General features: G+C 39.1%; 1 protein-coding gene across 1 annotated transcript in view; it reads right to left on the bottom strand.

The window, feature by feature from the left end:
* LOC120543068 (prolyl 4-hydroxylase subunit alpha-2-like) overlaps nt 1-13,606 on the bottom strand; it is a 48,376-nt gene that overhangs the window by 16,823 nt on the left and 17,947 nt on the right. Inside the window, exons 4-6 of the mRNA XM_039775917.1 lie at nt 5,812-5,949; nt 730-969; nt 468-649 (exon numbers count right to left, since the gene is read on the bottom strand). Coding sequence (XP_039631851.1) covers nt 468-649; nt 730-969; nt 5,812-5,949 — 560 coding nt within the window. The remainder of the gene's footprint in view (nt 1-467; nt 650-729; nt 970-5,811; nt 5,950-13,606) is intronic.

Raw genomic sequence — 13,606 nt, 5'->3', positions numbered from 1 at the left:
AGGTCTAGTTTAAAAGGAAGAGGTTTGGGGATCAGTGGTGGCCCCTGGTGGTTACAAAAGCTAACAGGACTGAACACATGCAACCCCATGAGTGGATTGTAAAGGATGGAGAAGAACTTTGTCTGCTACATCCAAAATTACAAAGTCATAGACCCCACAGAAGATCCTTGAAAAAGAACTTCATAATGAGTACTAAACATTAACATCACCAAAGCATGTCTTTGTGTCTGTTGCATGATTTAATCAAAATTGTGACCACTAGTCTACACCACAACACATTGTAGAATGCCTGAAGGGAAAGGAATTGGACAGCTAGATGGACTTTAACTACAGGTTCAGTGGAGACTGAAAATTTCCATCAAAATTAGGTTGAGTATTGCTTTACGTAGCTTCATATAAAGACACAGAGTGAGATAGCAGCCCAGGACAAAGGAGCTCAGCTAGGAGACAGTAAGGATCTTATTTACCATTCTGATTCTCTCTCCCCGGCACAGAGCCTCATAGTTATCCTTGTCTTGAATGATGCTAGGTGGTTTCTGGAACAGCTCCAGGTTGGCACCTTTTACTTTGTTCTCACTTTGCTGTTTTACACTGGTTGCCAGCTTTTCAAAATAATCCAGTAGGCTAATAGTCTTGACATCACCAGGGTCTAGAGACAAAAAAAAAGGAAACTCAATTGTTGACCTGCAGTCCACTTAGCAGCTTTTAAACAAAATGTACGCTTCTCACCCAAGGTGTTCAGCTGCCTGGTGAGCTCCAGTGCCCACGCCAGGTCACCCCCTTGAAACACTAAAGAACACAGTGAGTTGAGGACTTCTGTTTTCTGGACGACTGCCTCCTGACCTTCATCCAGCTGCTTCAGCGTATGCTGCATCCAGAGGAGGGCAGACTTCAGATTGTTCTCCTTAAGAGCAATCTTGGCAATAAAGTAACTGTCATCAGGTGACAGAGTTTCAAGATATTTGACCCCTACAGCGTAAAGAGAATGGTTACAAGAGTTAAGTTCTGTCAAGTCTTTGCTACTCTGTGTCTCCAGACAAGATGCACTTTGCTTCACGTCTCTTGCACTCCGACACTTTTCTAAGACCCTGATACACACACCTTCTGTCTGATCTGGATTAATTTGTCATAGTAATGATCATCTTAAAAAAGAGACAAGCGGCTCATGATTATTTGTTTTTAAAATCCAAACTACACCTGGAAATCCAATTTTCATTCTTATATTTTAATTCATCTCTGTTTGTAAATAGTAACTAGTTCTTCATCTACCTACTTTATGGATTCAGTCCAAGTCAAGTCAACTTTTTCTTCTTATTTGCATGTCTCCACAGAACAGTTGACAAAAAATACAATAAATAAATACATAAAAAGTATACATCCATTTTCCACACCCATGTACCCACAGCAGTGGCGGTGGGCAGCTGGAGATTATTCCATCAAAGCATTGGGTGAGTGGCACAAGCAAATCCTGGACATGGCACCTGCTCAGCACAAGGTGAACACACACAAAGTAGGGGCCAGTTCAGCAACCATCTAACCTGCCTGTCTTTGGACTGTAACAGGAAACTAGATTACTTGGGAGGTGCTGATGCAGACATGGTGAGAACGAGCAAATTCTATACTCACAGGATTTGAATCCCAGTCTTCTTATGATCAACTGTTCAGCAAATTTAGCAAGAGGAGGAGGGGAACAATGTGGGTGTGCAGGATGAAGAGGTGTCTTTAATTATACTGTTTGTCTTTCTGTAACAACATGTGTTGCATGTGTCCCGCTCATATTCTACCCCATCTTCAAAACACTTAACGATCTTGAGTCACGCTGGTGCTGTACCAGGACGTGATGCAGTCATTGAGTGTTGACTCCATTGTTTTCCTGTAGATGTTCATGAGAACAGTTGGATAAATACAAGATGTCCTCAGATGTTTGAGGAAGTACCATGTTTCCCCTAAAATAAGACCTACTCAAAAAATATGCCCTAGCATGATTTTCAGGCTGCTCTGTAATATAAACCCTATCCCAAAAATAAGCCCTAGTCAAGATCATCAGCTGAAAAGTAAGGCGCCTAAGGCTGGGTTTATAAAAAACATCCATTAAATTCCGAGGACACCTTGCCACAATATCTCTGAAAAGGATGTTTAATAATTACATCCATCAGTTCGGGGATGCATCCATTCCAGCATCATCGGCGCAAGACAGAAACAAAATCTCTGGACGGGGCATCAGCTCATCACATGGTGAACACAAGCACACACATACACTGGCGTCATTGCTTCACCAAATCCCCAAACCTTCATGTCTTTGCATGGAAAACTGAGCACACTGTGGAAACCCACCAGGAAAACATGCAAACACCAGGCAGGGATCACAAGGGATGTGACACCTTGCAAGACAACAGCGTTACTGCTCTGTCACCCCATATGTGTAACTTTTAGCAGTATTCATTATTTAAACAAAGTTAATGATTTATGTGTAAAATGTAACATACATATTTTAATGCATTTCATCATGAAAGTGATATCAAGTATAAATCTAAGAATTCTAAATGTGCAGAGAGCTGGAATATTATAAATTTAATATGTTCTGTTTGGCGATGCTGCTTAATGCTGCTGTCAGGTCAGGATAAAACCCCAGAAGCACATAGCAATTTAACAACTGGGTCGGTCTTAAGATGATGTTCACAACAGTCTACTTTAATGATAAAGTAAACTACGAGGTTAAAGAGGACATTTTGAGTTTAAAGCTGAAATTTCCACTTTAATCACAAAATTGACATTTTCATTATTTTTTATTATTTTTATTTTCCTTATTTGTTTTTTCTCTGTGGCTCAGATACGTACATTCTGATGGTATTGTAAAGCGGAAAAAAAAAAAAAAAAGACGGCACAGAAGATGGTATATGAGACTTTTAAAATGTATCGTGTCATTACTTTGGGGAATATGCGACGTTTGAATATCAAAGCACCACGGATGCATTTGTATGTCGGCATTTTGCTTCACCACATCGAACCATTCATCAAACATCAAAGCATGCACATCGATCCTGAAGGATCCTAAAAGTGGCTGGAGTAGCAAGAAATTCAGGCTGAAACTCAGGGTTTGAATGTGGAGAGTTATGACAATATTCCAGAAGAAGATGTATATTGTTGTGCATGAATAAATATAAGATATCCTCTGCAAATAAGCCCTAGTGCATCTTTTGGAGCAAAAATGAATAGAAGACCCTGTCTTATTTTCGGGGAAACATGGTAGAAGGGCTGGTGAGCCTTTTGCTTCACTTCTGTCATTAGTGATGGTCACTCCAAGAAATGTAAAACTCCTTACCCTTTCACCACCATCCCCTCCTGATATAAGCAGAAGTGTTATCTGCCTTCTGCTTACTTGAATCTATGACCATCTCCTTGGTTTTGCCTTATTAAGGGTGATATTGTTGACCTGGCACCATTGAGTCAACAGATAAACCTCTTCTCTGTTAGCTGTTGTAAGTGATTGGCCTTATGATAGTGGCGTCATCAGAAAATGTAATGATGTGGTTGGAGCTGTGTCCATCAACTCCTAAATACATTCATTTCTACAGTACATCAATAGGTGGTGCTGTGCAAGCCTCTACTCTGATGGATACATGTGTACAATCTTGTTTATTTTTTCATTTTATGTCTTATAGATAATATGGACATTGAACAGAAGCTTAAGCAGATGTTAAGGAAATGGCCACAGCTGGTATCTAATGAGGATGAGGAAATCAGTCAGATAACATCAGAAGAGTCTCACATAAATTTCACATCACCAATCCCCGTCATGATAAATTCATTAAATTTATTTTGTTTAATAGTTTACCTGATGTTAGTATGCCAAACAGAAAAATAATTAAGTATTTGAACTTGTCATGGTGCCCTGTGCCCATTGTGAAGTAGGGGATCAGCTCCATCATTCAGTATATATCCACTTGTTCAGCTGTCTTCTGGTATCATGTTTTGGAAAGAGAGCCATCCCTGTCACCATGGCACCTAATTAATTTTATTAATTACTCATTGTTTTACATTATTGAATGTTTCTTAAACTAGCTTAAACTATTTAACACTGTCTGTGCTTCTTATATCTAGAACGTATGCATTTATGGAAATGTGAAAATGAAACAATAACATATTCAGATAAATTCAGTGATATTTAATGTACAAATTCATATAGTGTATCATTTTCTTCTTTAGTACTACAGTAAGTACATACATGTATGACTGCAGTATGGCTAATTAATTAACCTAGTCCAACATTTCCCAGCCTGCACACCCCACTCACCACTCTGACTCACAGCCACAGCAGGTATTTCACAGCCAATTCTGAACAACCTCCCTAACTCCTGCTCCAAAGATCAAATAGAATTGACAATTGCTCTTGATTCATGAAACATTCTGATGACCACCCCACCCCTGCTTTTACAACTGTGCTAAATTCATGAATGGCCCCCCTTCCCCAACCTCCTTTTAGTTGGGTTAACTTCACTGAGCCACCATTCCTGCTGTTTTGCACTAAATTCACAAAGATCGAACCACCTTCCAGAGGGTCGTGGATACAATATAACATGTTTTTGGTTTTCCCCTCTGGCCTCTGAGCACCCCAAAGTTTTCAGCCTGTGTCAAGTGTTGGGTAGACGCACCCAGAAGCATTAAAGAGAGAAACATCAATGACCTTAATGTTGCCTACATCCATATTTTAACAATTAGTTCTGAAGTAAATGGATGTGTTGTAAACAACGGTGCAAAGATACCTAAAACACATTTTTAACATTTTTTGGGTGATGTCAAAGCGAAAATGAAAGATCCAGTTCATTGAAATGGTGGTCAAAAATAAAAAATAAATAATGACCCTTTACATAGTATATATATTTTTCATGTGGAAAGATTTTGGTCAGCCATATTAGATCCACCATGGACAGCCATTTTGGATCCACTATCTCAGACTTGTAATTTGAGACCAAGAACGCCAAAAAAAAAACCCTGGTTGCCAGTTTTGGTCGAAGTTGGTTAATGAAAAACAGTATCTACACTTCTCATATGTCCAGGGGATGAAATCATGGGGAGGGGGTGGGGTGTCCAGGTTTCATGATAGCTTGTCTTTTCCTAAATAGTAACTGTGCAAAATCTGGCCCAGATTTGTCAAAGGGTTTAAGATTGTACAGGGAACATACAGGCAGGTGTTTTACTTCATATAGTGTATATGTTAATGTCATTAGTTATTGTCCTTGTCTTTTGTATATTCAACCCAAGGGGCCAGGGCCTCACAACGCTACAGCAGTCGGGACCACCCTTGGCCTGTATAAAGGCCTGAAAGGTTATATATAGCCTTTGTACTGAGGCTGTGGCTTCTGCTCATGTTGTTTGGCTCCCCTTTTCTGGATTCTCTTTAGCTATTTGTAAATTTTGCTTTGATTATTTGGTTTTTGAACATTCACTCTCTGTTTCTGGTGTTCAATAATAACTTTTTGCACTTTGTTTTTAATTGTTTCAAGACCTCTTTAGTGGTAACATTTATTAATTGCTTAGTGCGTTTTTAATTATTATTGTTTTCTTTTTTAATCTTTTGTTAAATGAACTTTATATTAAAGATTGTGTTTTGTTCATTTTTGCAAAGAGATTTATGGTTCTCCTGTGCCACTCTGGGTTTTAAATTTTTGGCCTTGTTTAAATGTGCAGACCGCATGCCTGTTTTTGAGCTTCAGAGTTAAGATGTTTCTGTATATTGAAGCCAGCTGGAGTTTTTATGGAGTCTGAATTCAACCACCAGGCTACTGTATGGGTCAAAAAGAACTTGCTCACCTGGTAATCTGCCTTCTGCAATGGTTTCAGGAAGCAGCTGGTACGTCTCCTGAAGCCGAATCAGTCCTACGGCAATGCCTTCAATCTCATTGTTGGCCGGCAAAAACTGAGATTTCATAGTCAGATTAGCAAGAAACCCTGTCAATAAGATCAAAAAACTGATTTAATCTTTAAGTTGGTACTTTTATCATAAGCAATTTACAAATGACTAGTCCATTCATGCATTACTGAACCAGACTATTCTCGTCACTTTAGAAACAGATTGACCAGTAAGAAACTATAGAAACTATGGACTGGGCTTAATTACTAGACTCAAGAAATCCAAAGCTGAAGTGCTAGAGGGGTATAAGGACAAAGCTCAAATCAATTTTTTAATAGATATTGCCTCCCACTGTCATCTTCTCCTAATGACCAGTCTCCCTGCACCATCCCTACTATATCAATAATTCTTACTGCTTCAACTGGACTCAGCAAGTAATGAGTCCACCTATGACCATCAGTATGAGCTGTCTATATCTAAAGACCAAGTGAGGAGAAAACTAAGGAATCTACACACAGGAAAATTCTCAGGACCAGATGGAGTCAGTCCTCAGTATCTTGAGGCCTGTGCTGACCGACATTGTGGTATCCTCTGCCACCCATTCTGTCTGTCCCTAAGGTTCCAGAAAGTAATGATGCTGTGGAAAACATTGCAAATTGATCCTGTTCAAATGAAGACAGTCACCTCTTCATCCAAAGACTACAGACCAGTGGCACTTACATTTCACACCCCAAAGACCTTTGAGAGGCCTACCCTGGACTGTATGACTCTTCATGTGGTAGACCCACTGTAGTTTGCCTATTGAACAAAGAGTGGAGTGGAGGATACAATGATTTATCTGCTCCATAACACTTATTCCCAACTGGAGAAACCTGGCAGCACTGTGAGGATTATGTTTTTCTTTATTTCTCCAGTGTCTTCAATACCATCCAGCCATCCCAGTCAACAATGGGTAAACTTAGAGATATAAAGGTGGATGAGCCTATGGTGTCCTGAATAATGGACTATCTGTCAGGCAACACCGCAGTTTGTGAGAATCAAGGGCTGTGTTTCTAATACGGATGAGAGGAACACTGGAGTACCACCCAGAACAGTCTTGTCTCCTTTTCTCTGTACACCTCAGACCATAAATATAACATTAGGTCATGTCACCTGCAGACATTCTCAGGTGATTCTGAACTTATGGGGTTTTTTAATAAAGGGGATGAGACAGAGGATAGGAGTCAGGTGAAGAACTTTGATTCTCCAATTTACATCAGCGAAACCAAGGAACTGGTTATTGACTTTTGTCACACCTCTATGTCTGGTCGCAATTCAGTGAAAAGGATGTAAGGGTGGTAAACTCCTACAAGTACTTGGGGCTCCACATTAATGACAGATTGGACTGGTCTCGGATCACAGAGGAACATTATAAGAAAGGTCAGAACAGGCTCTTTTTCTTAATAGACTGCGCTCCTTTAATGTGGATGGTGACATCCTTCACATTCTCTACAACTCTGTGATGACCAGTGCAATTTTCTACCCTGCCGTGTGATAAGCTGGTAACATCACTTCATGAAAGGCCCACTGAATTAACACGCTTATTAAAATGTCAGGCTCATTTATGTGACACACTCTGGACCCCATAGAGGAAGTCGAACAGGAGAGAATGAAGACCAAACTGAGTGCCATTATGCACATCTCTGACACAGTAACCCTGAAGACCTTCTACTGAGTGCATTCACCAAGCAATCTGTCCATCCATCCATGTATCCTTCTATCTTGTCATTCACCCATTTGCAGTCTGCTTGACTGTCCATAAATCCATCCATTGTTATTCTCTAACCAGGGTTTTGTCCTTGGCTCACATAATGTTTCTTTAATTGAATATTTTTGTTGTTTATTGTATATATTATATTGAATATTTTATTATTGGAAATATATTTGGTTTTCTTATGAGTTATGTTTCAAATATTATTTTTTAGTGATTATGTATTAGGTAAGTTTATGTCATTGTCCTAAAGTTCAGCTATGTGCCTTGTCCCCTTAAGACAGAGTATCAAGGGATGGAGCCAACATGACTTTCAGCTGGAGGACCACACTCTGCAGAAAGGGAGAAAGTCGGGCCCTCCAGAACAGCACTGAGCGCTATGAAGTTTGAATAATTAAAGGAGTAATGGTGGATTTTCCAGTTTCTGAATGTTTTACTTTATGTTCAGATTTCTTGCTCTGCTATTATGTTTTATTCCCTTTTTCCCCGCTTGTCATGTTTTGTGATTGTCTTTCTTTTTTTTTTTTGATAAATCTTACAATTTAAAGATTTTTTTGTCCTGAAAACTAGGGGATTACAGTAATCCTCTCTGATGAAGGGTCAATTTTGTAATATTTTGAACTTAAAAACCTATGGCTTTATTTTGGATCTCTGCAGACTGAAGCCCTTCTTTTAAGTTTGGAGCCTGACTGCTTGGGGTGAGGCTTGCTTTTGGATTCATGACCAGGGGAGTACAGGTCTAGTTTAGGATATTTCAAAGCCTGCATCTTTGTTGCAAAGTTTTGTGGGCAGCTTTATGAAGTCAATCAAATCATTCATTACTTTATTAGTTTGTTCATCTATCTAAAAAATACAATTTCCCCCATTGGAACAAATAAAATAAAGTCCATCTATTTATCTATCTATGTATTGGGGCATTGACCTAACTATTCATCTATCAGCACACCTATGTATTCCTCATCATGTCCATTTTTGTATATCTCTGTTTGTTTGCCCATCCAGCAATCTGTCTGTTCACTCAAATGTTCACCCATTATTTGTCCCTCATTTATTCACTTACCCAGTTGTCTATCTATCTATCTATCTATCTATCTATCTATCTATCTATCTATCTATCTATCTATCTGTTTGGCTCTCTGGTTCTCTATCCATCCATTATTGTGTCTGATCTCCCTTTCTAAACTCTCTTAGCGCCTCTCTAAATCAATGAATGAATGGTCTGTGGGTAGACACTTTTGCACTGCCTGAATAAGCATATGATGAACGAGCAATGGAAGAGGAAACAAACTGAAGTCTATGGCCAGAAATACAGATGAAAAAACTGAATGAAATCTGTTGCCAAAGCCTAAACGCTAACCGAATTCAATGTCACAACGGGATTGCCAAAGGCTTAATCAAAATGCTATGCACAACAGCTTTTAGATTTTTCATAATCTGAAGAGAAAGCCTTTGAATTAGAATGTAAGTGTAATTGTACTGACTTCAGATGCCGTGATTTCCAAGACCATGCCCCCTAATAACTGAGAGATGTCTCCAGGTAAAGGGAGTCCCAGATTGGTGGTGTCTATCACAACAACAATATGGCATAATACTAAATGGTGAAACAAAAATAACCAAATAAATAAAACTGTAAATATTGCAAGTAAAACAAGCAATGATGAAACCAAAATTTCTTAAGTTCTATAACAGTAGTGAAGGGTTTATAAAAAAAATGTATTTTCAGGCATTTCTTAAGCATAACAGCTTTTGCCGCAGTGCTTTACTCATATGGGGCTGTGCCAGATAGTTAAACTTCTAAGAAGGGTGGCAGAGGCGTTTTAGGCCAACTGGCATGATTGTTATCAACGGCGCCCAGTGCTTCAATTAGATGTGACACAGAAGCATTTTAGATGCAAAGCTCAGGTTTAATAAATAATTGATGGCATTTACATGCATGATAAAGATTTGCTGTCATCGGATGAGGCAACTTGAAACTGTACTGTACTTTACATATGTAGTTTATCGCAGCTTCTGTTTTTTTTCTTTGCCAGTAGACTAGTGAAATACCATTTGATAATATTTTTAAAGAATATTTAAATCCGGTAGTTTTTAAAATGTCAAAAGTTGAGCCGCTGTTCTGTAGAAATCGGCCAAAAGGATTCTGCGGCAGACTTCTCTACATTGCATATTTAATACAGTGTAAAGATACACAAACCCAGTTGGTTTGCTGTTGTAGTTTTAAATTATGATTTCTTTACATCAAAGAACAACAGAGCTAATGGATGAGAAGCTCATCTTCAAACTATTCATCAAGTTCACTTTTTCTCTATTCTCTCATCCATTTTCTTAACCAGGACCTCTTTGGGATATGGGAAGAAAAATGGAGCACTTGGAGTGCTAACACACAGTAATCAAACCCACAAGGTGAAAGGCAGCATTTGCCAGCCAAGCTTTAACCTTTGCCCTCTTCGAATAGCTTTATGATTGAAAAATGAAGAACAGATATGAGAAAGGCGTTCTCTTTATCATAATTCTGCTTATTAACAATTCTTTACATTGATCGTCTTTGCCATAATACCATTTCACCAATAAAGCAGGAAATTACAGGTTGATCCTGAAAGATAAAAATCCTCCTCTGCAAAATCTGACTCATACAGCTATGTTTTTATCACAGGGTAGCTGGAAGGTGAGCCATGTGCTGCCAAAAACTGCACTATATAGGGTGGCAGTTCATGCCCACTCATGCCGAGTCAACTCAGAGTCACCAGCTGAGTCCTTGGAGAAAACCCACAACATTATGTGACCAGTCATGCAAATCAGGCCCTTAGATAGATGGGATAGTTAAGGTGTTTTTCCAATTAATGTGGCCTGTTTAAAGTGTTAAAAATATTGTCGCATCCAGGGTTTGGCCACGAGGCAAACACTCATGCGGTGGTTTGGTCAGGGCAGCATTTTCACGCAATTTTTTTTTCAACATCATGGAAAAAAAATAGAAAAAAGTTAAGGTGTACCTAAAAAATTACATACACATCCAGTACCATATTTATATTCTGACTTTAGTGTGCCAGGAGCAAAGGTGTAGGTAGAGCAGTGTTTACCAACCATTTTTCTGTGGTGGCACTTTTTTGTAACCCAAAAATTCCCAGGGCACACTACAATATTCTACCAACCACAAAAGAATGAAATCTCTTAGACGTGCTGAACTGTCCGAAGTGGCGGGACAGGGGCGGTAAAAAAAAGCAGCTAAGAGACACAGCATTTGTGTATAACTTTGAATCATTGATGGTGATAAATATTTGAGGATAGTCTTTGTGGAGTTTTAACACAAGTTTTAATGTATGTCCATTTAGGAGATGCGTGTTCTTTCAGAGTTAACTCAGTCATTAGTGGTACATTCAAAGTCAACAGTCGTTTTGACCGTTCAGTTTTTACTTTGATACGTCTGTGTCTCATATGCTATGCCAATTTGAGAATTAATTCATTATCCTTGTTCTCTTATTGCCTTCATTTCAACTTGCCTTTTAGGAAGGCATTCAAATTCAGGTTATACTTGCTCAACTTGTATTTTGTTAAAAGTTTGGGTTTAAGGTTATTGTTTAGTTAAAATTACGCCATTAATTTTTCTTAATTCCTTTGTGTTGGTTCTACATTAATTTTGTGATTCGGTGTGTATTTACTTCATGATTTATGTATTAATTGTATAATTACATGCTTTAATGTTAGATGCGATGAATTGCGATTAATTACTTACATTTCTGTAATTAATTAGTTCTTTTTCTTCCTTTGGCTCCTCCCATTAAGGTTTCCACAGCAGATCATCTTTTTCCAAATCTTTCTATCCTCTGCATCTTCCTCTGTTACACCATCACCTGCATATTCTCTCTCACCACATCCATAAATCTTCTCTTAGGTCTTCCTCTTTTCCTCTTGCCTGTCAGCTCTATCCTTAACATCCTTCTCCCAATATACCCAGCATCTCTCCTCTGCACTTGTCCAAACCAACACAATGTTGCTTCTCTGACTTTGTATCCCAACCGTCCAACATGAGCTGACCCTCTGATGTACAGTGGGTACGGAAAGTATTCAGACCCCCTTCAATTTTTCACTCTTTGTTATATTGCAGCCATTTGCTAAAATCATTTAAATTATTTTTTTCCCTCATTAATGTACACACAGCACCCCATATTGACAGACAAAAAAAAAGAATTTTTGAAATTGTTGCAGATTTGTTAAAAAAGAAAAACTGAAATATCACATCATGGTCCTAAGTATTCAGACCCTTTGCTCAGTATTTAGTAGAAGCACCCTTTTGAGCTAATACAGCCGTGAGTCTTCTTGGGAAAGAAGTCAGGGCTCTGGCTGGGCCATTCAAGAACAGTCACAGATTTATTGTGAAGCCACTCCTTCGTTATTTTAGCTGTCTTGTCTTGTTGGAAGGTAAACCTTCGGCCCAGTCTGAGGTCCTTAGCACTCTGGAGAAGGTGTTTGTCCAGGATATCTCCCATCTCCTGACTGCATCTCTGGAGCTCCGCCAAAGTGATCTTTGGGTTCTTCTTTACCTCTCTCACCAAGGCTCTTCTCCCCCGGTAGCTCATCTTGGCCGGATGGCCAGCTGTAGGAAGGGTTCTGGTCGTCCCAAACGTCTTCCATTTAAGGATTATGGAGGCCACTGTGCTCTTGGGAACCTTAAGTGCAGCAGAAATTTTTATGTAACCTTGGCCAGATCTGTGCCTTGCCACAATTCTGTCTCTGAACTCTTCAGGCAGTTCCTTTGACCTCATGATTCTCATTTGCTCTGACATGCATTGTGAGCTGTAAGGTCTTATATAGACAGGTGTGTGGCTTTCCTAATCAAGTTCAATCAGTATAATCAAACACAGTTGGACTCAAATGAAGGTGATCTCAAGGAAGAAATGGAAAGCACCTGAGTTAAATATATGAGTGTCACAGCAAAGGGTCTGAATACTTAGGACCATGTGATATTTCAGTTTTCTTTTTTAATAAATCTGCAACAATTTCAAAAATTCGTTTTATTGTCTACGTTAATGAGGAAAAAAACTAATTTAAATGATTTTAGCAAATGGCTGCAATAGAACAAAGAGTGAAAAATTGAAGGGGGTCTGAATACTTTCCGTACCCACTGTACTCATTCCTAATTCCTAACTCTGCCACCTCCAACCCTGTCTCCTGTTTTTTGGTCAGTGCCACCTTCTCCAGCCCATATAACATAGCTGGTCTCACTACCATCCTGTAGACCTTCCCTTTCACTCTTGCTGATACCCGTCTGTCACAAATTACTCCTGACACTCTTCTCCACCCATTCCACCCTGCCTGCACTCTCTTTTTCACCTCTTGTATTGCTGTCCGCATGTTGATCTGGCAAAATTTTACACTGGATGCCCTTCCTGACTTAACCCTTCCCATTTATCTGGGCTTGGGACCGGCACGAAGAAACACATAGGTTTGTGCATCCCCTGTGGCTGGGTTTGTGATTAAATAGTTCATTTTTTTAAATTCCTTCCCAGCCCTAAATATATTAGCGACCTCAACGTCTGGTTTGAAAAGTAAGAAACAGAGAAGGACAAAGTAGGGATCACAGAACAGTTTACTGGAATGGTAGAAAAAAAACATGGCAGGATTTTAAGAGCAAAAAGAAAAAAAAAACGAACAATTTTAAACGTAAACTATTTAAAATGTCTATGAAGCTCTCGTTGTTCCGGCTCTGAGAGACGGAATTAATGTACACAAAGAAAAAAAACACAACAAAAAATGCTCATTTCGCACGCACCAACACTTTCTCATCCACCAGCACCTCATCTTCCTTGAACCCTCTAGAACAGGGGTGTCAGACTCCAGTTCTGGAGGGCCGCAGTGACTGCAGGTTTTTATTCTAACCATCTTCTTAATTAGTGACCACTTTTTGCTGCTAATTACTTCTTTTAATAAACTTGACTCAGGCCCTTTAGTTGTTTCTTTTTCCTTAATTAGCAGCCAAAAAACTATAATGAGACACAAAACAAGCCACC

The sequence above is a fragment of the Polypterus senegalus genome, chromosome 13 (genome assembly GCF_016835505.1).
Source record: "Polypterus senegalus isolate Bchr_013 chromosome 13, ASM1683550v1, whole genome shotgun sequence".
Classification (NCBI taxonomy): Eukaryota; Metazoa; Chordata; class Cladistia; order Polypteriformes; family Polypteridae; genus Polypterus; species Polypterus senegalus.
The sequence above is the reverse complement of the archived record's forward strand: the minus strand, read 5'-3'. Positions and strand labels throughout refer to the sequence as shown.